The following is a 25794-nucleotide window of genomic DNA, read 5'->3' as shown; positions in this document are numbered from 1 at the left end:
GTGTCAACCATAGGGCCTTTTCCTTTGTCAGACCCTCCTTTAAACAGTTGTGTCAGCTGGCTTATCATGCTATTTAGTGATTCTAGCATGTTTCTCTGGGACACCAGCATTTGGTCTCTCATTTCCTGCTGGATCTTAGCCAGCTGCTCTTGCATCTGAGCCTGCAGTTGCTCTTGCATCTCCTTTTGCATTTGCTCCAACCTCTGATCCATATTCTTTGTCTTCCTTCGTGTGTAGTACCGGTGTTCCAGGGTAACTAGATAAATGGCCACTAATTAATAAGGTTCTTTTGTTTATATGATGTTATGCGATGCAATGTAATGCAAATGCATGACATGAATGCAAAAAGGAGACGTCGATTCGAATTCAATTTCATTTAGAAAACTTCACTGAAAAACAAAATCTTTTACATAAAATGAATTACATATACGGCCTTGCCCTAACACCCAAAGCTTTTACTTTCCTAAGAAGACAGGCTAACTCTCGCCCCCGATCTGATTCTAACTCATATTTAACTCTTAGCACATCTGCTTGGACCGCCAAAGTCTGTAAGTGATCAGCCACCTCTCGTATCTGAGCTATAGCTTTACCCATTAAGTAATCCCTATCTCGGACCTGATCCTGAGATCGGTGAAGTTGCTCCCCTAGTTGCTCATTATTTGCTTCCAATAATTCAGTTTGATTCTCACAGTTCTGAAGTGTAGCTTCAAGTTCTTCTACTTTCCCCTTCAAATTCTCGATCTTGCTTAGACTAGCTCTTAATTCAATTACTGAGTTACGACACCAATGTTGCTGTAGTGCCGTTTCTAACTCCTCCACCTGAGCTCTTAACATCTTTTTTTCATTCTGGCTATCATCCAAACTCTTTTTACATGTGACTTCTCGAGCCTGAGCATCGTGGAACTTTCTTTCCCACCAATCAGCCCTAGCCTTTTCCTCTTGGATTTCCTGCCTCCACTGTTCAGACGTTTTACCCAAACCAGCATTTCTCATTGACTTATGCAGCTGCTTGTAATCAGTCTTCAGACTGTCTAGGTCCTCCTCAACTTCTCTCTTTCTCTTTCTCAAATTCTCAGCCTCAGATTTTTGAACATCAACATCCAACTTTAAGTATACTTTTTCCTCTTCCAACTGCTCTATTTTCCTTTCTAACTCTAAGGTTTTCTTTTCGAAGACTTGCTTTATGATTTTCAATTCAGAGGGAACCATTCGCAGATATTCCTCTATCGGTCGAGCTTCTTCTAAATTCGGCCTCGAGATATTATCGTTAACCCTTCTACTCCACCATTCGTTATATTCAGGAGTTACCATTGGATTCACAGCAACTCTCTTTTTCCGGCAAGTTTGGTTCCAGGCATTATAAATCTCACGACTCTTTTTCTTGGAGTCTTTCTCCCCATACGAGAACCCGCTCTGAGCTAGCCCTTGCGTCATCGGTATAAATTGTCTTGATCTATATTGCTTCAATACCAGTAGAGGGGCGTATCCAACGGCTCCCCAAATCCCCAACAAAGGGACCCAATCATAACTCCCACATCGGTAGAGAATCTCATCAGAAACCATCCAAGGGGCCTTCCATTCGATATCCTCTTCTTGGAGATTTTGAAGTATCGCCATCCATTTTTCCTCTGTTATGTCATCTTTCTCGATATGGCCACTATCTATTTCAAATGTGAGTAATCTCCAAAAAAAAGTCGGTAAGAGGCATTTTCTACCTTCCAAAAGTGGCTATGAAACCATACTAACAAGAGTTGTGCACACCCAATAAATCTGCCTTCACCTGACCTCCGACATACACTCAAAGATTTGAAAGTCTCAGCCAGGATTACAGGAACTAGAGTCACTCCTTTACCTAGTCTGTCAAATAGATCGGCGACTGCTTCATCTACATACCTTAAAGCCTTAGGGAAAATAACCAAACCATAAATGCTAAAGGCGAAGACATCAACTCTTTTCTTCATGTCAGGGTGAGTCAGGATCAGATCTCTCAGATTTTCCCAAGGGATACACTTTTCGTTGCCTTTCTGCTGGACCCGAGCCTCAACCCACTGTTCACTCATCCCCGTAATGTTCATCAACCTTTTTACAAAAGTTGGGGTATTGACAGCTCTAGAATAAATCTTATCAACTTGAAACCTCGGACAACGAAGCAAGGCTGTATATTCCTCAACAGTAGGTGCTAGATCCACCCTTCCGAAAGTAAAACAACTGTAGGCGGAATTCCAAAATTGAGCCATAGCGCGGAACAAATACCTATCTACCTTAACATCGAGGAGATAAGGAATATCACCATAATTACAGTAGAGTAGCTGCTTCATCTCATCATCCCAGAGACTCCATATTTTTTCCAACTCCTGAAGATCGTTTTGGACCACATTAATACGAGTAAAGTCCCATAACTCTGACGTGCACTCCTTTGTCAAACTGTCACCTTTCTCTAGCTGTGCATTCTCTGACCATCTTTGGACAAACGCGTTGTCTTTCACTTTATCAAGGAATTCGTTCTTCATGGCAAAACTTTCTATTAGTCACTGAACCGTATATCGACACCTCCTTTTATGATGAAAATGATATGCAAACACTATTAGAGAAAGAAGGAAAAGCACAAGTCAGAATCATGCATAAGAATATAAATCAAAGCAATCAATAAATTATCCAAAGCCTGTTCGGGAAACCACTAGGGCTAGGTGTAATTCTACCTAAGGCGGGTTCCTACAACTCACTATATGTGATTTAGTTCTAGTGTAAAGGTACCTGAACCAGCAGATTCCTCGACCCTCGCCCATTATAGGTTCATATGGATCAAGTTCGGTTCAGGGGAATACATTTCCTTATGCCCGTGCGGAGGTGAAAACCTCACGAAGACATAAGTACGGATGTATTCCGGAAGCGATCCCCTAGCCCATGCGGAGGTGAAAACCTCACGAAAGCATAGTTTCTCACTCCCTCTTAAAAGGTGCGACCACAACGGTCATGCAAAATGATGCAAGAATATATCGAAAGACTCGACAAATAAAGTAAAACCCACATAATAAAAACTGACAAAACACAGAAAATACAATGAGAGGATCGTAGATTTAAAAACCAAATTTCCAATTTTTGACAATAAGATAGAAAACAATCAATTTACAGCTCGACTCTCTGAAACTCCCCAGCGGAGTCGCCAAGCTGTCGAAACCATTTTTTGAAAAATGAGAAATTGACTTTTGAAAATGAAAAGTTGGGAGTCGCCACCAATCGTTTTTAATGGGGTGTGATTGGATCACCTCAAAACATGGTCATTTTTAATAAATAAATAAATTTTTTAAAACGACGATTTTGGTCTGCGAAAATAGAAAACCGGTTCGGGAGTCAGTTACGTACGAGGAAGGATTGGCACCCTCGACACGCCCAAAATTGGTACTTGATTGATTATTTAGTGTCTTAATGCCGAAAAATAAAGATTTAGACAGAATTCAAAACGCGATCCTCCTTTTATTGGCTTTTAAAACATTTAGATAAGTCAAATATGTATCAAAGACCATCTCACCTTGAGGTAAAACATTACATCCAGTACGTTAGGACACAATATTTTTGACCCTCAAATGTGATCTTGCCTTTAAAACGTGCGTTTTTAGCTTTAAGAGGGTATTCGAATATTCAAAGCAGACAAAGAAAGCGAAACCCAGTACGTTAGGGCACGATCCCTTGAATTCTTTAAATACCAAACATTGCCTATGTTTTGAAAAATTTTGAGAGTGAACCGATAAAGGGATATTCTGATATTCAAAACAAATAAAGAAAGCGAAAAAAAAGAAAAATAGATAAATAAATAATAATAATTTAGTATAAAAAATCGATAAAAAAAACTATGGTATATAGAAATAATAAAATAATATAGTAGGTTTATTAAAAATTAAAAAAACTTTAGCAAAAAATATATACATATAAAAATTATAAATAATAATAGTAAAATAGTAGTAATAAACGGTAGGAAAAAATAAATAAAATATAATAAATAAAATATAATAAGTATAATAAACTATATTTAAAATTATTATAAAATATATATAAAAGGAAATAAAAAAAATGATTATTAGCAAAAAAAATAATACAACAAATAATGTAATACATATAATGACCATTTATACATAAAATAATTAGTTTTACTTTAAAAATATATATATACGAAGCATATAACAAATATATAAATAAATAAATAATATAATAATGTGAAACATAACTCCAATTGATTAAATTAAATGGAAATAGATAAAAATAACGAAAATGATATAATAAGTATAATAAATAATATGATATAATAAGTATAATAAATAATAGTGGAAGAAAAAAAATAATACAGTAAATAACAGGAAAATAACTAAAAAATTAAATAAATAAAATAGCAATAATAAATTAATAATAATAGTACCCAAAAATTTTAATTTTGTGATAAAAGTGTTTAAAATAAACAAAATAGGGCTTAATTGGAATCAAAACGGAAGTTCGGGGGTAAAACACAAATAAAAGGGGAAAGGAGGACCTCATTGAAGCGTGCGTGGAACAAGGGGGGTTAAAAATGTAATTTACCCAAATTCCTAAACCTAGCATTTAATATGGACCAAATTAAAAGCTGCACAAAATTGCTGGGTGAAATTCAAAAACAAAAGTGAAACAGATTTGGGCAACAAGAAAATGTACGGGGACCTGATGCAGAAATTGACCCTTTAAGGGCAAAACACGTGGGCCCCACCACTTTAAAAACTATTGAATGGTTCTGCCATTTTTTAAGGACCCATTTTATTTTTTATTTCTATTGTTTTTCAAACAAAAAGAAGCAGAATGCTTCTTCTTCCCTGCTCCCTCTCCATTTTTGCTAGGAATTCAACCTAGTTTGTGCCACCATGGAGGATCATCGGTGCCATGCACCTCCACCCCACCGCTGGTTCACGGATCAAAACCAGGTAAGCCCTCATTTCTCTTTTAAAACTTTGTTTGTTTATTTTTGAAAGTAAGAAAAAGAAAGGGAAAAAAATGTAGATGCACAACAAAGGGCTAAAAACCTTGAAAAAGAAACTATAATCACCTTTGAATCTATTGGATGGTATTAAAAGTTTACTCAGAAATCTGGTATATTTCTCTGTATTTCTCTTGATTCCCACGTAAAAAAACTCTTTCCCCCCCCCATTTTTTCATTGTTTACAATGGCCTTTTATAGCCTAGAGATACAATGAAAATATTCTATTGTTGTGTCTTTTCTTGTTGTAGGTATAGCTGCGAAAATCTCAGAATCGAGAGGCGTGGCGGAGTGGGACGTTGGTGAGAGGCGTGCGGCGCGAGGACTGCTGTTGTTTGGGGTTTGCTAGTACCTGGGTCAACTGATTTGGGTGTTGGGTTATTTATGTACTGGGCCTAGAGTTTGGTTTAAGTGGTTAATGGGTTTGTTTTTATATTTTGGATTCTAAATATTTGGGTCTGGACCAGGAATGAATTGGGACCAACAATAGTGATGAAGTGGTGCACTTTGTATGCATTTTCTTTTCTTCTGGTTAGTATCATATTTTTTGTTTTATATAATATAGATGGTGTCACGTGAAGGTGTAAATGAATACATCATTTAATCAACAATTCATAAGAGTTTGGTTTTTATTTATTTAAACTAATAAATAAAAAATAACAAAATTTTGCTTGCTTGTTGATACGGCTAGACTCTTTCAAGAGAAATTTTCGAAGTATCGTTTGTCAGGCAGTAGACACGACCCTCAACAATAAAAGTTATTGTCCTTGTGATCTTGTTAAAACCCCGACCACAGGAACAAGACTTTCGGTTGTTGAGGGCAACGCTGACTGCTTGGTGGACAACATTTCGAAGACTTCTTTCGAAAAAGTCGGGCCCTCTCAAAACTTGTTTATTAAACAAACCAAATACGAAAATAACAAGATTTCCTGGCTACCCGTTTACTTCTTTGGAAAGCACCCACGACGAGAGGATTAGTCATTGCTGTAGGCAGTGGATACTTGACTGCCGCTCAACATGCGAGTGTTTGGCTTAGAAAATACTGCAACTAAATATATGAATTAGGCGGTGTCCACAAGTATACGGTTTAGGTTGTAATATAGTTTTACAACGGAATATAGGAGTACTCTGAGGATCGTATCCAAGGGAGGTTTGATTAAATAGCAATTAACTTCTACACCAATAAATCTAAATAGTACTTAATTGAAATCATTGTATGACAAATCATAAATAAATATATTCAGAAGTAAAACACGCAAAATAAGAAAATAACAGAACAATCGTAAATCACTCGAATAAGCAAACAAAAGACTAACTCGTTTCAGTGTTCATAATTAACTATCAATTTAGGGTTTTAATTAATTAGCTAGTAAATAACCTAGTTATTACCTTCCAGCCTCTAACTAAATTAACTAGTCGATACGAACTACTTATTTCTCGATCTCACAGTTCAAACTGGGACAAGTTGAGAGATGCGTAATAGACTTATTCTCTCGACCTCATCTACCTAAATGACTTCCCAAGGTCATTAATCCTAGGGTTTAATTTCACTTAACCTGATCCAACTAATTCTAAAATAAACCTAAAATGTTCGTTAATTAATCTCACTACCACTCGTTAATCTCCCTAGGGTTTTAGTTACACATGAATCTAAATATAAACATCTATAATTTAATTCCAAATATTAACAACAATATTTAAAAGAGTAAAAGAGAGGAGAAGACTTCGATCCCGAGATATCAATTGCACGCAAGTGGATTAATTGGGTTCCATGGACTAAGTATTGCTACATCACCTCTTATCACACTACCCTAGGTGCCACCCCTTTCCAATTAGTATACGGCAAGGATCCACCTTGGCTGGATAAGACTCCACAAGATAGGGATGGACTTTTACAAAATGCTCAGGATAGGTTCTTGCAAGCTCAACAACGAATGAAGAACACTAATGATTTGGGGCATAGAGAGTTGAATTTTGGAGTCGAAGATTGGGCTTGGCTATGGCTTCAACCGTATTGACAGTTGATGATAACTAAATAGAAGCATCACAAGCTGCTGCCGAAGTATTTTGGTCCTTTTAAGGTCTTAAACAAGATAGGAACAGTGGCCTATTAGCTTGAGTTACCTACGAGTAGCAGGATATATGATATGTTCCATGTTTCTTTGTTCAAAGAATACAAGTAACCTCAACCAAATACTGTAAAAGACTTTCCCTTAGTATGTAATGGCAAGGCCTTACCCACTCCACAAGTTATTATTCGTAGCAGGCTCAATCGAGGCCGACAAGAACTGTTAGTGCAATGGTCAAGTTGCCCTCAAGAAGATGCCACCTTGGAACTGTTTGATTTTTTTCAAAAAGCTTATCTTGAATTTGAGCTTGAGGAAAGCACAACTCTGAGAGGGAGAATGCCTTTATTGGAAAACAATATCAGAGAAGGAAGGAATAGAAATGGAGACGGCAACAAATTAAAGTTTTATTTATTTCCTCTATTATATTAGATTTTTATTTTTGTTTCCTTTATAAACTTTAGTCTTGGTAGTCAAGATCCTCTAAGTTATTGATCTTTATTTTACATCAATCAAGACTCTTTTCTTTGTCATTAACCGTATATAAAAGGTTACCAATATTGAATAAAGAGGAACAAACAATTATTTTATTATAATGTTATTCTTGAAGGGGGTTCAGTCAAGGACAAATCTGCTTCTTTCATTAACTATAAGTCAGAGCAAGAATTCTCTCACGTCTAGACCTATGACTAGATCCTATGTCAAGGCTCATAACATTCTTCCAGGTTGGTAGGATCGGCCTCCTGAGCACGCATCATTGCTACAATAGCCTGTACAGAGATATCTAATCAGTGCATTACATTTTTCTACAAAGTCAAATATTCGGACCCCAATAAGTACCACATAAAACTGCAGATGCATTAATCAAGAATATCAGAAGTATAAAAAGGTCTTGCATAATCCATTTAAGTCTCTAGATAATGACAAGCAGATACATTAATCATACAAAACAATTTGCAATAAATGTGAAACATTACACTTCATAGGCTTGATATGAACATAGTTTAAGATGGAGCCTCATCCATTCAAATTAATCTTAATTAAGCCCAAAAGGTTTTGACATGGTTCAAGAATAAATAGAAGCGATGAGAAGTAAAAAGTAATGCACTACTAGTTCATGTGACAACAAATGATAATAGGTTAGGTCCAGAAAATTAGCAGCCAGGCAAAGACTGCGGCCTTATCCTCAGGCCACTAAGATAAACATGATACCAATCATATTGCAAACTAAAGCGTTTAAACCAAAAATATCTCCTCCTATCCCTTTCCAGTAAAAGTTTTCATATATAAGAAATGAACATTGCATGGTACACCAAAGTGGCTATATCAAGCCAGCAAATAAAACACAATGTAGCAGTACAAGAAAATAGATCCTTCGTGTTGAAAGGTTTTCTTGCTTGCTAAATCAATAGGTTGTTCTCTTTCCTAAAATATGATGGCATTCACAGGGCATTAGACAAGATTCAAAATGATTTAGATTCAGGTGGAATAGAAAGGTAAATGGTCAACCTAGCCAGGCAAAGAATCATAACCAAAGATGCTGAACAGATGGCTGAACTAGATAAGCAGTCACTTCTCTTAGTAGAAATTCTTGTAGTATTAAAGAACACAAAAACAATGTCCTTTGGTGTAAGAATACACATGAACTATCCAACTCTGACAAACTAGAGCAAAGTGGATTACCTGTTGGTCATCATCATTTTCAGCATGGGTTATTCCTAGCAATCTCCAACCTTCAGCATTCTCAGGATTTTTCATAACTTCAGCCTCTAGGGCAAGCACTGCTTCACTCAAAAGCCCTTTCCTGAATGGCTCTTGACCTTGTTTTAAAGGATTTTGATGATCAACATATGGATTCATACCAGAAAATACATAGACACCCCTTGAAGCGTCCAACCGCTGCTTAGCAGCTAATTGCTCATTAAGGAACCTACAAGTTTTCACAACCAAAACATTCATGTAGAATTAAAAGAGGTTATGAAGTGAACTTCTTCAAGGCTACCAAACTTACTCATCATATGAATTTGCCCAGTTATCAGACGAACTATCCCCCAAAGCCCCCTCACCAACTTGGCGACCAAGTTCTTCTGCCCAGTCATCAACATGCAACTTTGAGAATATATTGACCCATTGATCATCAACCGACTCTTGTTGCAATCTTTCGGCACCAAATTCATTGGCCCAATGGTCAGGTCCACGGAAAACCTATTAATCATCAAGTCAAGAACATTTAATGAAATGAAGAAAATTAGAATATTTCAAATAAGAATAAGAGCTTCGCATGGTTTAAGAGTCTCAAAATAATACATAACATGCAGAACCATTAGTTGCAGTTTGTATCCAGAATAAACAAATCAAAAGACCCTAGTTGTTCTCATACAGTAGCAAACTCCTCACCCCACTGGGCAGGTTGAAGAAAATCAAAGAGCCACCAACTTATCTAGCATCTGAAAAACAGTTGGCGGATGTTTTTACTAAAGGGCTCAACCGTAAGACTTATCATAATCTTCTTTGCAAGTTGGGCATGCAAGACATATATGCACCAACTTGAGGGGGAGTGTTGAGAAATTTTTGATTATTTGATAGCATTAATTAGTATCTTTAGAGATTACAACTGATTTTTAGAGATTTTAATTAAGAGATATTCTTTCCTTAAGTTGATTCAATCTTCATGTATATATAGTTGTACATATTTCTAAGAAATACATACTTTTGAGTGAGTTTTTCCTCAATACATTAAAGTATTCATCTCTAATTTCATCACAGCACATCAGTGCATATATTAGCTCATGCATAGTAACAATTATATCATTAAGAGCTACCTTGACACATTGCAAGTATTTAGCCAAACAGTTTTAAATAACCTGAAACTTAAGATCACTGTTTTGAGAGAGTGTATGTGCAAGCATCCTGGTCTGCTAAATTGCAGCCAAACTTTCTCTATTTCCCCTTCTCATTTGATCTACAGATGTTAACTGAGCTTGTTCCTGTATGTTGTAAATACTTCTTATTTATGGCAAAGGATACATTGCACATACGGAAAACATAAATCAAACAAATCTAAATTCAGATACAATATTTTCATGTTTTTCAGCGCCCCCCCCCCCCCACAAAAGAAAAAAAAAAAGGTCAAGTAGCAAGAAAGAGGGACAACTTTTACCTCTTATAAAAGGTTATAACGTTGAAATAGACCTGATAATGACCTAAATGGATTCCTTTAAAGCAACCCCGGGCTTAGCAATTGAACCTTGATTAGCTAGTAAAACCTTGGAAGGAATAAGAAAAAAAATGAAAGTCAATGCCTAATATGCTCTTAGCAAGATCTTCCAACTTACCAATTACTAACTCCTTAAATTCTATCTCAAATACTAAATCCATCAGCTAGTAATAATTTCAGCATCTTTGCATTCATACTACTCCAACAATATCCTGATGGTTTTGGCTACAAAGCAAGAAAGCAAAACAGCCTTTATAGCAAAACGTAAAATATTAACAAAATCCACCAGCTTATATCTCCAAACATCAACTCTCAATGGCAAAAAGATGCTAAACTCAGGTTGTCTGCACCAAATCATCTGAATTCTGTATCAGGAGTTAAGCAATATAGAAGCACATACCCAGCAGCCTTAATATGCACAATATATCCCTTTAAGCTCAAAGTTTTAGGATGAGCTGCATAAGAAAGAACTTAGAATAATCCATTGTCAATTACACAATTGCCACATCTCATCTCAATCATCTACAGGAATGGCAATATCAGGCACATATCCAGCGCCCTTAATATGCATAATCAAATTGTCCAAAACTAAACATATTAAACCAGAATCATGATGAGTTCTATCCCTTGCAATAAAGACATTATTTTCATTATTAACTTCAATCCAACTACAGCCAGGTTCTTTAAGTACACCTTCTAAGTCCATTTTCTCCCTCACCCTCTTAACATCTGCCCACATTCCCTTTGATGCAAAAATATTTGAAAGTAGAGTATATGAACCACTATCCATTGGGTCAATTGAAATTGCCCTTTCTGCTGCATATCTCCCTAATTCGACATTACCAACAATCCTACATGAACTAAGTAAGGTCCTCCATAACACTGCAGCTGGTTTTATTGGCACTGATTCAATTAAGGCCTTTGCTTCATATAATTTACCAGCATGGCCCAAGAGAGAGACCACACAAGCATAATGTTCTATCCCAGGTTCAACTCCAAATGTAGGCATTGACTCAAAGTGCTGAAGTCCAAGCTCAACAAACCCTGCATGTACACATGCTGAGAGAAGACCAACAAATGTCACATAATTTGGTTTCATTCCTTCTTTCAGCATTCTTTTAAATATCTGAAGGGCACCTTCAGCTTCTCCATGATGAGCATATGTTGAGATCATGGAATTCCAACACACGATATCCCTCCAAGTAGTGGTATTAAATGTTTTGCAAGCATCTTCAAAGCTTCCACATTTGGCATACATATCAATGATAGCATTTGTAACAAAGGGATCAGAGTCCAGACCATGTTTTATCAGCTGAGTGTGGAACTGTTGACCATGTTGGAGACTTGCTAGGTTACTCGAAGCAGTCATTAAGGCAGCAAAAGTGAATTCGTTAGGTTTTTGTCTTGATAGTTGTAATTTTGAGAAGAGTTTCAGTGCCTCCTCATTTTCCAACTGTTGTGTATAGCCAAAAAACAACGCATTCCAAACAACAATATCTTTCTCCTTCATCTCCTCAAATAAAAGTCTTGCTTCTTTAACATGTGAACACTTTGAATAAACATCTATCAGAGAACTTCTAACAAACAAGTCCAGAGATACCCCAAACCTGATGATAAGTGTATGGATCTGCCGGCTCAGTTCTATGGTACATAGTGCAGCTGACACCCCAAGAAGGCTAACAAAAGTTAAAAGGCTTGGTTGGAGTGACTGTCGCCTCATGTTGTGGAAAAGCTCCAATGCTTCAGAGAGCCTCTCTAGACTTGAGTATCCTTCAATCATCGCATTATATGAGACTACATTCTGATCACCCATAATGTCAAAAGCTCTTCTTGCGTCAATCAGAGAACTGCATTTTGCATACATATCAATCAAACCATTTGCCACAAAATCATCAGACTCAAGATTGTCTTTGATAGTATAAGCATGCACTTGTCTCCCCTGATCCAGAGCATTGAGTGAACCACATGATGTGAGAACACTAGTGCAAGCAAAGGCATCAGCTTTCCAACCCAATCTGGTCATCTCAGAAAACAGATTCACAGCTTCCCTGTTAAATGAGTTTTGCATGTAGCCAGCAATCATTGTAGTCCAAGAAATAACATTTCTAGCCGTCATCTCATCAAAAAGCCTGCGTGCAGCTTTGACCTTACCACATTTACAATAAAAATCTATTAGCACATTAATGACGGAAACGTCCATTTCATCTCCCCTCCTTAAAACATGGCAGTGAACTTGCTTTCCTCCTCGAATAAAATTAAGCACTGAACATGCACTCAAAACACTAGACAGTACATATCGATCTGGCATCACATCAGTTGCTTTCCTTTGTCTAAACAATTGTAGTGCCACCTCAGCCTTCCCGCTTTTCATGTACCCTGTTATCATTGTCGTCCAAGTCACCGCATTTTTCCCTTTTAAACCATCAAAAACCAACCTTGCTTCATCTATGCACCCACTTTTCATGTAAAAATCAACCAAACAAGTCCCCACATAAACATCTTGATCAAAACCACATTTGAAAACGAAATCATGAATCTGAACTCCCAGTTCACCTCCATCCCCCATCTGCATACAAGCTCGAATAACACTAGCCAAAATATACTCATTTGGACCCTTAGAACAATTTCTTCGAAACTCCAAGAACAAAGCCAACGCCTTCTCAACATACCCATGTCGGGTATACATAGAAACCATTGTGGACCAAGAAACCAAGTTTTTTTTAGGCATTTCATCGAACAGTTTACTCGCGTCACCTAACTTATCATACCTAGAGTAAAGATTCAAGAGAATGTTTATCAGAAAAGTGTCAGACTGGAAACCGGACACAACAATTTGTGCCTGGATTCTTTTGTAGTGTGCAATGGGAGTGGGGTAGGAAGGCAGTTTCCGAAGGAGGTTAGCGAATAAGCACCTTTTGAGTTGGGGATCTGGAGGGAAAATATATGGGTCTTTTGAAGGAAGAAGATCTAAGGCTAATGTGGATAAATTAAAGGCTTGTTTATTAGTCGATTTCTGAATGTTTTTGAGATGTATTTTTAACAGGTAGCAGTAATTGTTTCTCATTTTTCTGAGAGGGAGAATAGAGTGACATTCCAACCGGCTGATAAAAGGTCTAATTCAGCAGGGCTAGAGGCACGAAATGCCGGTCAAACCCGTTAAAGGAAGCCCAATCAAAGCATGCAAACAACAAGATCAGTTAAGAAATGGCGTATCGAGTCGAATTGAATTAAAAAAATAATTTAAAAAATAAATTTGAAAAACACAAGTAATTAAATAGGCCATGGATAATATATATTAGATTAGATTTTATAATGTATTATCTATAAAAATTTTATATACGATAAATAATTCAAACTTATCATATAAAATAAATTAATAAATTTTTTTATCATATAAATAAAAATTAATTTCATAAAAAGTTAATAGTTTTTATTTGTTATCATATAAATTCATCTAATAGAACTCTTTTAATAGAATTAAAATTATTATTTAAAGTATTATAAATTTTCTTACCAAGTAAATTTATTTAATAAAATATTTTAATAATTCTTATTACAAGTGTGATAAAATTTATTATCAAGTAAATTTATTTAAGCAAATATCCTACTAAAATTAAAATTCTTATTTATAAATCTTATACATAATAAAAAATAAAAAATTAAAATGGCAAATGCGAAATGTCATGAACAATAAAATATATATTTGTCCAAAGCTTATATAAATACTAAAAATTAAATATAATATATTATACATAACATGATACATCGTCGAAAATAACAAAAAGAAACAATATTTTGAAAAAATATCGAAGAAAACAACAATAAATGAATAAAAACCCTCATAATATATTTTAACATTTTCTGAAAGGATAATAAGAATTTTGGCAATCGTGAGAGGTCCTATCCCATTGCATCACCCGCACCACACGCAGCTGGTTTTTTTTTTTTACTTTGCACTATTATTTAAGCGAAAATTATAAACATGTTATTTTATTTTAAAATAAGTTATTTTATCTGAGAATATTTTAATATTTTTATTTTTAAAAAATACGCGACAATTGTATTTTTAATTTTATTATGAATATTTTATTATTAAAAGTTTGTAGTTATTATTATTATTATTTCCAACAATTATTAAACATAAGAAGAAACAAGAGAAGAGGGGAGAGGATAAAACAGAAGAAGAGGCAGGCAAGGTAAGGCAAGACCCAGGTCAGGCATTTTCTCTCATCCTAACCCTTTCTATTCCTTCCTTGTTTTTAGAAATTTAATTTACTTTAATTTCATTAATTCTTCCTCACTTCTCAATCAATCAATCAGAGAAAAGGAAATAAAAATGTCGATGCGTGAACTGGTTACGGGAGGAGCTGCTTGTGCCGTTCCTGGTTCTTCTTCCTCTTCCTCCAATCCTGTAGGTGCTTTCGCCAACGCTCTCATCGGTTCTTCTTCCAAGACCCAGGTCCCCTTTTCTTTTATCTTTATTATGATTATAATATCCCTTCTTTAGCACCTGCTAATATGGATGTTTTGTCTTGTGAGCAGGGGGTGTTGAAGGAGATTCCAAACGCAGCAGCTGCTTCTCCCCACGCCCAATTCTACCCCCACGCCGATGATCCCGTTGCTGCTCTTCCTGGCTCTGAGCTCGACCGCCCCTTTCTCCAATCTAATCCCCAGGTTCCTTTTAAATCTTTTTAGTATGTTTTAATAAAAATAGTAATTTCCGTTTACTATTAACAAAAAAAAAAACACCCTTCAGGGCTCCGAGTTCATCAGAGGCTTCCGCACTGCCGATGCCAATGGACTCGCAGATGCATGGGAAGAGATACAGCGCCAACCTCACTTTGACCGCGTTTACGAGGGTGCCACGCCAGCACCACCAATTCAACCCTCTCTTGATGGTATTCGGCCTTTTGATCCTCGTTACTGGGTTTTACTTTCTTTTCCTTTTGTTTAGAGGGAATAAAAGAACAAAAAACTGATTCTAGTATTCTCTGTAAACTGTGCAACATATGCTTAAAAAAGCACTTCTATTAAGGATATCAACTTCTCTACTCTTATATGTCAAGAAAATTCATCTTTCTACGTACTACTCCTTACCAGTACCCTTCTCACTCTTTGACTCTACTTCAGGACCACCTCAAAGGGTGCTGTCAAGCTTTTTGCACTCCTTTGTTGACAGTAGCCGAAGTGGAATTCCTTTACACCCCACCCCACTTCCTCTGTTAGGATTGTCTCAAGGTGATAAACAGTGCATACGTGATCGTAGCAGCATAATGGCCCGACACATTTTTGCTGATAAGAGTGAAGAATTTATCAATGCTCAGGTTGGGTGTTCTTTATTTGGTTGGTGCTACATGGTGTAATCGGTGCAAAATTACACTCTTGATTTGACACCCCATTTCATGTTTTGCTCATAACATGTTTCCAGGTAAATGCACTCTTGAGTTCATTGGAAATAGAAAATGATATCCATGCCAGGGGACCCATGCCTGGGAGATTTAGAGAACTGGAGGACTACTGGAATGAATCCCAAGGTGTCCTGAAGCCTGGTGCTCATGCTGCTGATGGATGGGTTACTGAATTCAGCCAAAATAGACCACACCATGGTGATCTGGAAGCTTGGGCTCACTCATTTGAACAAAAGCATGGTGCTGGTGGTTGGGCCTCTGAATTTGAGCAGGTAGGAAAGCAGTAATCCTTTACATTAAATGAAAACTGGTTATCAAATTTTTGGAGTGAGTGGATGATATTGTAGCTTCCTTGACTGCATGGATCCGTTTTGTAGCAACATAAAACTTGGTGCTTCTAGGTGAAGTTGATAGGTAGGTTCTTTAATTAACCAGATTGAAACTTGTGTTCTCTTCCTAAAGTGGTATATTGTCAGTTGTCTATTACTATCAAACACTTGATGGTCTTCATCCACATAGCCATCCTATTTCTATCTCCTGGACTATATTTCTGTCTTCTTGTGTTATTGCAGATGGATATACATTCCCATTTGGCTTTATCTTTCCTTTTCTTTCTGCTACAATCTCGTGCTTTGAGTAGTCTTTTCGTGAATGTCATCTTTTAGCCTGCTTTTCTTGTATAACACAGTTAATGAGCTACAACATACAGGAACAAGCTCAGTTAACATCTGTAGATCAAATGAGAGGGGGAAATATAGAAAGTTTGGCTGCAATTCAGCAGACTAGGATGCTTGCACATACACTCTCTCAAAACAGTGATCCTAAATTTCAGGTTACTTAAAACTGTTTGGCTAAATACTTGCAATGTGTCAAAATAGCCCTTAATGATATAATCGTTACTATGCATGAGTTAATATATGCACTTATGTGCTGTATGTTTTGGGGCATGCAGAATTCAAAATTTCTTCAATTTGTATCAAAGATGAGTCGTGGTGAACTTATCATTGACGATAATCAGGTCAAACCAGCATCAGAGAACTGGGCAACAGAATATCAGCAACAGTACAATGGAGGTGCTTCTTGGGCTGATGAATTTGTTCATGATGAGGCAAGTAGAGATCTTGTGGAAGCTAAAGAAGCTTATAGATTAATATGTCCTGATAATCAGTCATAAATTCCTTTTAGCAGTTTCCTCCTTTTTTTCTTCTGCCTTGCCTACATAGACTAAAATGGAACTAACATCACTGACCTTAGGTAGTAATCTCATTCACCAACCCGAGGTGGTTGAAACAAGGTTTGATGATTTGAGAATGTCCCAAATGGTAATGATGGTTTGGTTAGTGCTATTATCTATATATCTACTATAATTTAACAAATAAAGTGTGGATGACTGATGATTCTGTATTATTACATCTTCAGTTGAACTTTTAAATCAACTAAACCTGTAAATCTTATATGAGATTATCTATATTTGTTATTTATAAAATATGCTACTCACCGTTTTGATGGTTCTTAGGTTTTTTATGGGCCCAATCAATGAGTCATGGCGTTTGCTACTAAATTGAGCAGTGAGAGCTTATTGATTATAATAAGTTAGAAGATAACCTGTCACTGATGATTCTTCTAATTTTATACCTCTGTTTGGTGTTAAACCAGCTAAAAACATTGTAATATGTATAAATGTTCTTATTATACAGAATCTGCTACTCTGGTTGGTGGTTCTTTGATTTTCTTCAACCTGATCAATGGGCTGAGGAGTTTGCTACTGTATAAGAACAACTAGGGTCTTTTGATTTGTTTATTCAGGATACAAACTGCAACTAATGATTCTGCGTGTTATGTATTATTTTGAGACACTTAAACTGTGTGAAGCTCTTATTCTTATTTGAAATATTCTAATTTTTTTCATTTTGTTAAATTTACTTGATGGTTAATAGGTTTTCCGTGGACCTGACCATTGGGCCAATGAATTTGGTGCTGAAAGATTGCAACAAGAGTCTGTTGATGATCAATGGGTCAATGAATTCTCAAAGTTGCATGTTGATGACTGGGCAGAAGAATTTGGTCGTCAAGTTGGTGAGGGGGCTTTGGGAGATAGTTCGTCTGATAACTGGGCAAATTCATATGATGAGTAAGTCTGGTAGCCTTGAAGAAGTTTACTTTATAACCTCTCTTAATTCTACATGAATGTTTTGGTTGTGAAAACTTGTAGGTTCCTTAACGAGCAATTAGCTGCTAAGCAGCGGTCGGACGCTTCAAGGGGTGTTTATGTATTTTCTGATATGAATCCATATGTTGGTCATCAAAATCCTTTAAAAGAAGGTCAAGAGCTATTCAGGAAAGGGCTTTTGAGTGAAGCAGTGCTTGCCCTAGAGGCTGAAGTTATGAAAAACCCTGAGAATGCTGAAGGTTGGAGATTGCTAGGAATAACCCATGCTGAAAATGATGATGACCAACAGGTAATACACTTTGCTCTAGTTTGTCAGAGTTGGATAGTTCATGTATATTCTTACACCAAAAGACATTGTTTTTGTTTTCTTTAATACTACAAGAATTTCTATTAAGAGATGTGACTGCTTGTCTAGTTCAGCCATCTGTTCAGGACCTTTGGTTATGATTCTTTGCCTGGCAAGGTTGACCATTTACCTTTCTATTTGACCTGAATCTAAATAATTTTGAATCATGTCTAATGCCCTGTGAATACTATCATGTTTTAGGAAAGAGAACAACCTATTGATTTAGCAAGCAAGAAAACCTTTCAACACAAAGGATCTATTTTCTTGTACTGCTACATTTTGTGTTTTATTTGCTGGCTTGATATAGCCACTTTGGTGTACCATGCAATGTTCATTTCTTATATATGAAAACTTTTACTGGAAAGGGATAGAAGGAGCTATTTTTCGTTTAAACATTGAAATTTGCAATATGATTGATGTCATGTTTATCTTAGTGGCCTGAGGCTTCAGTCAGTGTACCAGATCTAAGGCCGCAGTCTTTGCCTGGCTGTTAATGTTCTGGATCTAACCTATTATCATTTGTTGTGACATGAACTAGTAGTGCATTACATTTCACTTATCATCCGCTTCTATTTATTCTTGAACCGTGTCAAAACCTTTTGGCTTAATTAAAATTAATTTGAATGGATAAGGTTCCATCTTAAACTATGTTTATATCAAGCCTATGAAGTGTAATGTTTCACATTTATTGCAAATTGTTTTGGATGATTAATGTGTCTGCTTGTCATTATCTTGAGACTTTCATGGATTATGCAAGATCTTTTTATACTTCTGTTATTCTTGATTAATGCATCTGCAGTTTTATGTGGTCTTTATTGGGGTCCAAATATTTGACTTTGTAGAAAAAATGTAATTCACTGATTAGATATCTCTGTACAGGCTATTGCAGCAATGATGCGTGCTCAGGAGGCCGATCCTACCAATCTGGAAGTACTTCTTGCTCTTGGTGTGAGTCATACAAATGGTTAGTGAATGCTTATCCCTTTAATCAAGATGAGATTAAAATTTTGGAGTGTCTAACAAATAATACTGTTTGAAAAGTTCAGAATTGGAACAGACTGCTGCTTTAAAGTATCTGTATGGATGGTTACGTCATCATCCAAAGTATGGTACTCTTGCGCCACCAGAGCTTGCTAATTCTTTGTATTATGCTGATGTAAGTATACTAGGGTATAATTCTTTCTTTTTTTGGTTGGTTTTTGTCTTTTGGAACAATGCCTTGATACTGCAATCTTGGTTTGAGTGTAAGCCGCTTCCTCTAATGTTACTGTGGGATTGTTTGCTTATGTTGTGAATGCTGTGATTACAAGAGTGTCTTTTTGCATATGATTTCCATGACTGCAGTGATTATATTTTGGACTTAGAGTTTTACATATGGTGACAGGAAATAATTTTCCTTAAGATTACTAGAAGCTTATCCCTAACATTACATTTTGGAAATGTTATTGTTATATTCTGGTGTTAATCAAAGTGTTTTCTGCCATGCAGGTTGCTAGATTATTCAATGAAGCTGCTCAGATGTCTCCTGAGGATGCTGATGTACACATTGTCCTCGGTGTTCTGTATAATTTGTCGAGAGAATATGATAAGGCCATTGCATCTTTCAAAACTGCTTTGAAACTTAAACCTAATGATTATTCTCTTTGGAACAAGCTTGGTGCAACACAAGCCAACAGTGTGCAGAGTGCTGATGCAATATTAGCTTATCAACAGGTAGCCTCTTCATGATTCCCCCTTGAATAGTGGTGGTCTATCTGTATACCACATGATATGCTAATTTCATAGTTACTTTTTTTATAAATTAAAATTTATTTTCCCTATCCTAAAATTTTGGGGTTCTTTTTACCAAGTTGGAGTACCTATAATGTGTGAAATTCAAAATATATGAGTACTAGGATTTTACTAAGGATCAATTTGTATGGCGTGTTGCTCACTATTTTGCATGTTAGGCCAGAATAAAAAAAAATGAATTATGAAGGTGTTGACAATGTTGGCAAGGCTGCTGTAACTACCTGAACCATTTGAAGTCCAAGATGTAAAAAAACCACTTTTTTGAGTAAATTAAGGTGAATATGTAAATTTGTGCTTCTTGTATCAAGGGGGTTTTGTCGCTTCTATACAAAAAAGTGTGCCTAGGACTTGGCTTGTGCTTAATCAATTGAAAGGATGGCATAAAGAAATGCAAAACATGTGATAACCCAACATGTCAATCTTTTGTGTGCCAAACTCATATGGGTTGCATCATGTTTTCCTCTATTTCTCTTCTTTCTTATCTTTCAATGGTAAAGTGATGCATTGGTGTGTTATACAGCTCTCTGATAGGGTTGAATTATTTACTTGCTCCATCGTTGTAACCTTAGGCTGCTAAAAAGATTCTCCAAATAACATGTTGCACCTAGTTGGACCTTAGAAGACAAACTAGCTCTTCTATCAAGCTCCATGTAATTAGTTATTTGATTTGTTGAAGCTATTGGTTAATTTAGATGATTTGATCATGCACTTCCTCAATTTACATATACCCTTGATCATCTCTTTCAAAATGCCTTTTTTAATGCATTCAGATCTTGCATATGCAGTTTGATTTGTTTAGCCTCTGTTTCTGAGATTGTCCATTTGAAATTATTTGATGATAAACTTCCCTTTGCCTGTGGTGGCCATATTTTCAGCACTATTGAATTTAGTCTTTTGGTCTATGTCTGGATCTTTAGGCACTAGATTTGAAGCCAAACTATGTTCGTGCTTGGGCAAACATGGGTATCAGTTACGCCAACCAGGTTTGTTAAATCCTGCACTGTTCTCTCGTTGTCTTGACATTCATGAAAAGGGAACTGCATTTCGTACTTTATGTCTTCATTTCCTTTTGCATATTTCTGAGATGGTCAATCCTTCTAAATGAAAATTTACTAGCATACTCAGGTTCCACAAATTTACTACGCCATATTAAAAGGGGAAAAATAAATATTCAGTAACTAGTTCTTTGGAAAATATGCTCTGCAAGAAATCTTTGTTCTGTATGAACCATTGTTCTTGGTTGGAGTTTTGAAGTGCTGCATGGAATTGAATGGCTTCAGGAAATCTTTAATTGTTAAGAGTATTGTTGTGAATCACTAAATTTTTCCCATTGAGAAAAAAAGAAAAAGAAAAAGATTTGGATATCATCCGTCTGAGTATTCCTTTTCTCAATTGAGGGCTGCAATGCAGTTCAATCTGATTGAGCATGTAAACAAATTTGCTTCCAGGGTATGTATGAGGAGTCGATCCGATATTATGTTCGAGCACTGGCAATGAATCCCAAGGCTGATAATGCATGGCAATATCTAAGAATATCTTTAAGGTATCATCCTGAAGTAGAGAATATGTCTTCTAATCATGCGAACTAGTTCCACTTACGTATCTTCCATTTTTCGTTTTCATTGTTGCAGCTGTGTCTCGCGGAATGATATGGTGGAAGCTTGTGATTCCAGGAATCTTGAGCTTTTACAGAAGGAGTTTCCTCTATGAATAGAATATGATTTCGAATTTTTAAGTAGGATGGGTATCATGACTAACTGAAACAGGGGCAAAATGTTACTGTCAAAAATCAATTCAAAAAGCTGTAGATGCTGATGTACCCCTGACAGTTTGCAGCTAGGGCCATGCTGGTAGATGGTATCTGGGGGGAACGAATAATGTTTTGTATATTTTATTTATGTCTCAACGCCATGAAGCATGTAATTTTGTTAAACGGGGTATGGGATGGTTGATAGCGAAAGATAATGTTTGTTAGGTGAGAGGAAAGCAGAAAAAGAAATTATGGACTAGTGATTAGCTGCAATAAGCTACTTTTTCTCTCACTTAAATGTAATTGCTGATTGTTGAAAATGGTACGGAATGACGAACAACTGGTCTACCAAGTGCAATTTGCATCATCTTTGACTTGATTCAGCATCTCCACATCCACCCTACTTGGGTTAGGGTATTAAAAACTGCATAACCAAAATTACAAAAATACTGTCTGCTGCCGTAACGGTTATGGACACATTGTAGTTTATCTTTTATAGCCTTTTGGATTGAAAATATTTGGAGAAAATTCAAGCAAAATCGAAGTGTTCCGTATGAGGTGATCATTCAAAAAATTAAGATGGGTATGTGATTAGGGATTAAACCTTGTTTTCAATTTATAGGTCTGAACAAATTTTGAAAAAAGAATTCGTTCGAAATAACACTAATCTCGATGGAAAGTTGAAAGCTTATTTGATTGGTCAGTAATAAGTTTTTATGGTCTAAAATGAAATTAATTTATTTTTGGTAAGGATACTCCCTTATTTGACACACTCTTTACCATGTACATACCTCACAAATCATCTTGTAAAAGTTGACGTGAGATATGTATTTGTATCAAGAAAAAGCAGGTTGGGATTGAATTGAATAAAATGAAAACTACAAAAACAAAAAATTATCATCTCCTATTTCCTTATTCCATGGAGAAAGCTGTCCGTTTTAAATAATTATACACTATTTTAACATATAAATAATTATATATTATTTATATATTAACTCATATAATATCAATAATTATTATGTTAATATAAATAATAATGTTAAAAATCTCTTAGGAGAAAGCTGTCCGTTTAGGAGAAAGCTGTTCGTTTTCTTCAGCCTTTTCATATCCCGCTTCCTTCCCATTCTCTCTCTCTGGGTCTCATTTCAGTATTTCCTCTCATTCTTTTTCGTGAGAGGGAGAAACCCAAAGATTTTGTCTGCCGTTTCTAAATAAAACCTTCTTCAATTTCCTTTCTCCAAAAAGTAAAACCCTAGAAGTTCGCAAAACCAAACCATGGGTCTTTTCTCTTGGTTCACTGGCAACTCCAAACCTCAAACCCTAACCGTACCCAAGCCCAACGACAACCCAAAACCCGTTCCAGGAATGAACGGAGCCGTTGAAGTGCCCCGACCGGAGAGTGTTACGGTGTTTGAATTCGGGTCCGTAGCTGCTACTGCAGATAAGGTTACTTTAGCCGGATATTGCCCTGTGTCTGACGACCTCGAGCCATGCCGCTGGGAAATTCTGCCTGCCAATGGATCCGATGCTCCTCAGTTTCGCGTCGTCTTTTGACAACGAAAAAAAGTGGATTGTAAGTGGGTAAAAACAAAATTGGCTTCAAGGAAGTTGAGCGAGACACTTTGCTGAGATTATTGTAATTTTAGTTAATGTGAAACGCGTTATTCTTATGAATTTTGATTGATTGGTCTATTAGATTTATGAGAAGGGAAATTTAGAGTCGAAGAAAACGCCCAATAATGAGACTGCATGAAATGGAATTCAAAATTAATCAGGTTAGGTTTTGGATTCATTAACTTTGAATTCCATTTCATGCAGTGTCATTATGACCATTTCATACGGAAGACTTTGATTTTGCTTGAGTTTTCTCCAAATATTTTCAATCCAAAAGACTATTAAGGGGATATCCCGCTAGAGGTATATCCCATTCTTTGGATATCCCAACTTCGGTTTAGGGTTTTTTTTTGAAGAAAAATATTGGTCTATTATTAAGACAAACCCAAAAATGAAACAGGCACAAAGGGAAACAAAAGCCCCGAAAAAGCAGACCCATAAATATTTAAGAAAAGATTGTATTTTCAATCCATAATGATTGAATGGAACTTTTCCATAGCTTAAACGTAGTTTAAAAATTTATTTAAAAATTTAAAACAAGTTCCAATCTTCCATAACTGGATAAATATCATAAAAAATTTATGAGTCTTGCCCGACCCGGCACCGAATTAAATGCCTAATGACCTACCCTTTGTTTTCTTTTTCTTTTCAAGTCACTGCGTCCAATTTCTAACAGCTAATGCTTATATCCCTAACCCTAACAGAATAACTTTGCCTTCTCCACTCCAACACCCTACGGCCACCACCATTGCCGTTCACGAGTCAGGCAGTCACCACCGGTCCACCATCATCGTTCATCAGTCAGGTAGTCACCATCGGTTCACCCGTCAATCTCTTTCAAGTAAGAGCAAAATTAAAATTGTATTCCTTTTTTTTTTCAAGAGCGAGCAAACCTGTTACCACTCAACTATAATTCGGTAGAGTTTTTGGCATGCAAGTGGCTCATAAAACCCAATAGATTTATATGATAGGAACATATATGATGTTCTAATCAACCCAATAGACTTGGTCTTATTGACTTTACTCAACTTGACTTGGCATAGGAATATAGCTAATGAAAAAAAAGATTAACTTAGCTAGATATTGGAAAGGTCTAGTTAATGCCATTAAATCTTGAGTTAGTAATTACTTAGACTGAACAATTGAATCTGTGATAATTGATTAATTGAATTAGTTGATTAATTGCAGTATTTGGGCAGTTTTTTTTTCTTTCATTTTTTGTTTTTCTCTCAGTAGCTACCAGCCATTTCGTCTAAAATCTGGTCTTATTTTTCCTCTTTGTCATTTTTAGGTTTTGCTTCACTTTCTTTGTTCTTTCTTATTGTCTTAGATGGAAAGTGATAATCTTGCATACATGGAACTTGCAATTCACCAGGTAATCCCAATCATTCTTTTTCTTCCTTTTCGTAATCCAATTTTCGTAATTTTGCTACTGTAATTCAGCTCTTCCCCCCCTTTCTTTTTCCAGGCAAAACTTGCTTCGGAAAGCCTTGAAGTGCCTGTTGGGTAATTATTAACCTCATAAATTTCGTTTCTCCCTTAACCAACCTTCTCCATTTATTGGATGAAAATATGAATTTAGCTTCTCTTTTGTTACTAATGTAGATTGGCATTGCTTTGCACGACCTGGGAAAAAAAACTAAAAATGTTATATGAAGTACAACACGACACAAATACATAAAGATTCCAAAATCTATATAACAGAAATTATGAACTTATTAGGTTGGTTATAACCTATATAATTAACATTATTAGGATTTAGAAACACTTGAAAAAGTTTTGAGTTGAGGAAGTGTGGGAGCGAAAGCCACTCGACTGTAAGGAGAGGAGCGAAAAGCTGCTTTTTATGATTAATATGTTTGGATGAAATCTGCTTGCAATGGTAGACATAAAGAAATATACTAAGGTGAACAAAGAGCTGAAATACCCTAAAAGGTTTATGAGGACCTATTTATAGTACATTCCATAGGATTAAAAATGGAAATCTGTAATAACTTAAACAGATTCTAAACAATGTAATTATTGCCTTCAAGGTTCACCTAATTTGAACATTTAAATTAAAAAGAAAAGAAGTAATGGCTTTTCCGACGGGTGCATTAGTTCTACCTAGAAGATTGCAAAATTTAATGACACAAAGATTTGACCAATAAAAAGAACAAGTTATAAACTTAAGACTAAAATAAAATAGCATTGTCAAGCACATAATTATTTTTTTGGTCTCATGATTAATCTATAAATCAAAATATCACTAAGTTCTTGGTCTTCATTGGTTGCACCATGTCATTGACTCGTGGGTTAAGTTTTATATTGTTGTGTGTTAAAGCATAAGCGATTGTTAACATTCTTGTAATTGATTACCAAGTTTTGAATCATGTAGCAATTCCTCTATTGCTACAACCAGAATTTTGTTGCTGTAAACTTCATCAGATATCTGTT

General features: G+C 35.9%; 4 protein-coding genes and 1 long non-coding RNA gene across 8 annotated transcripts; 3 read left to right on the top strand and 2 right to left on the bottom strand.

The window, feature by feature from the left end:
- Positions 1–4621: 4621 nt before the first annotated feature.
- Positions 4622–5628, top strand: LOC121228006 (uncharacterized). The gene is made up of 2 exons (XR_005925541.1): positions 4622–4943; positions 5248–5628. It is a non-coding gene; the product is annotated as an uncharacterized lncRNA (long non-coding RNA).
- A 2135-nt stretch (positions 5629–7763) lies between these two features.
- Positions 7764–9971, bottom strand: LOC107931102 (peroxisome biogenesis protein 5). The gene is made up of 5 exons (XM_016862884.2): positions 9927–9971; positions 9074–9267; positions 8746–8992; positions 7903–7911; positions 7764–7832 (listed from the first exon to the last, which is right to left on the bottom strand). Exons 1-5 carry the CDS (start codon positions 9969–9971, stop codon positions 7764–7766), a joined length of 564 nt encoding a protein of 187 aa, XP_016718373.1.
- LOC107931183 (pentatricopeptide repeat-containing protein At4g39530) lies at positions 9927–13469 on the bottom strand. Its single transcript, XM_041111060.1, has 2 exons — positions 10223–13469; positions 9927–10049 (listed from the first exon to the last, which is right to left on the bottom strand). The coding sequence occupies exon 1, from the start codon at positions 13341–13343 to the stop codon at positions 10794–10796; it is 2550 nt and encodes an 849-aa protein (XP_040966994.1). The 5' UTR covers positions 13344–13469; the 3' UTR covers positions 9927–10049; positions 10223–10793.
- An 802-nt stretch (positions 13470–14271) lies between these two features.
- LOC107931126 (peroxisome biogenesis protein 5) lies at positions 14272–22111 on the top strand. 4 transcript variants are annotated; one of them, XM_041111359.1, is made up of 16 exons: positions 14272–14475; positions 14600–14738; positions 14822–14953; positions 15036–15177; positions 15410–15603; positions 15708–15959; positions 16397–16519; positions 16640–16795; positions 17625–17818; positions 17900–18146; positions 19083–19167; positions 19250–19359; positions 19692–19916; positions 20912–20977; positions 21443–21537; positions 21626–22111. In XM_041111359.1, the coding sequence occupies exons 1-16, from the start codon at positions 14357–14359 to the stop codon at positions 21702–21704; spliced, it is 2358 nt and encodes a 785-aa protein (XP_040967293.1). In that variant the 5' UTR covers positions 14272–14356; the 3' UTR covers positions 21705–22111. The 4 variants fall into 4 exon arrangements, with proteins under 4 accessions (XP_040967293.1, XP_040967292.1, XP_016718392.2 ...); XM_041111358.1 differs by having other exon boundaries at positions 16376–16519; XM_016862903.2 differs by having other exon boundaries at positions 14400–14491.
- A 527-nt stretch (positions 22112–22638) lies between these two features.
- On the top strand, positions 22639–23418 carry LOC121202972 (uncharacterized). The gene has a single exon (XM_041111362.1). It carries the CDS (start codon positions 23020–23022, stop codon positions 23296–23298), a length of 279 nt encoding a protein of 92 aa, XP_040967296.1. The 5' UTR covers positions 22639–23019; the 3' UTR covers positions 23299–23418.
- Positions 23419–25794: the final 2376 nt, after the last annotated feature.

This window comes from Gossypium hirsutum, chromosome A04 (genome assembly GCF_007990345.1).
Source record: "Gossypium hirsutum isolate 1008001.06 chromosome A04, Gossypium_hirsutum_v2.1, whole genome shotgun sequence".
Lineage (NCBI taxonomy): Eukaryota > Viridiplantae > Streptophyta > Magnoliopsida > Malvales > Malvaceae > Gossypium > Gossypium hirsutum.
Note: the sequence above shows the minus strand (reverse complement) of the source record. Positions and strands in the feature narration are given on the sequence as shown.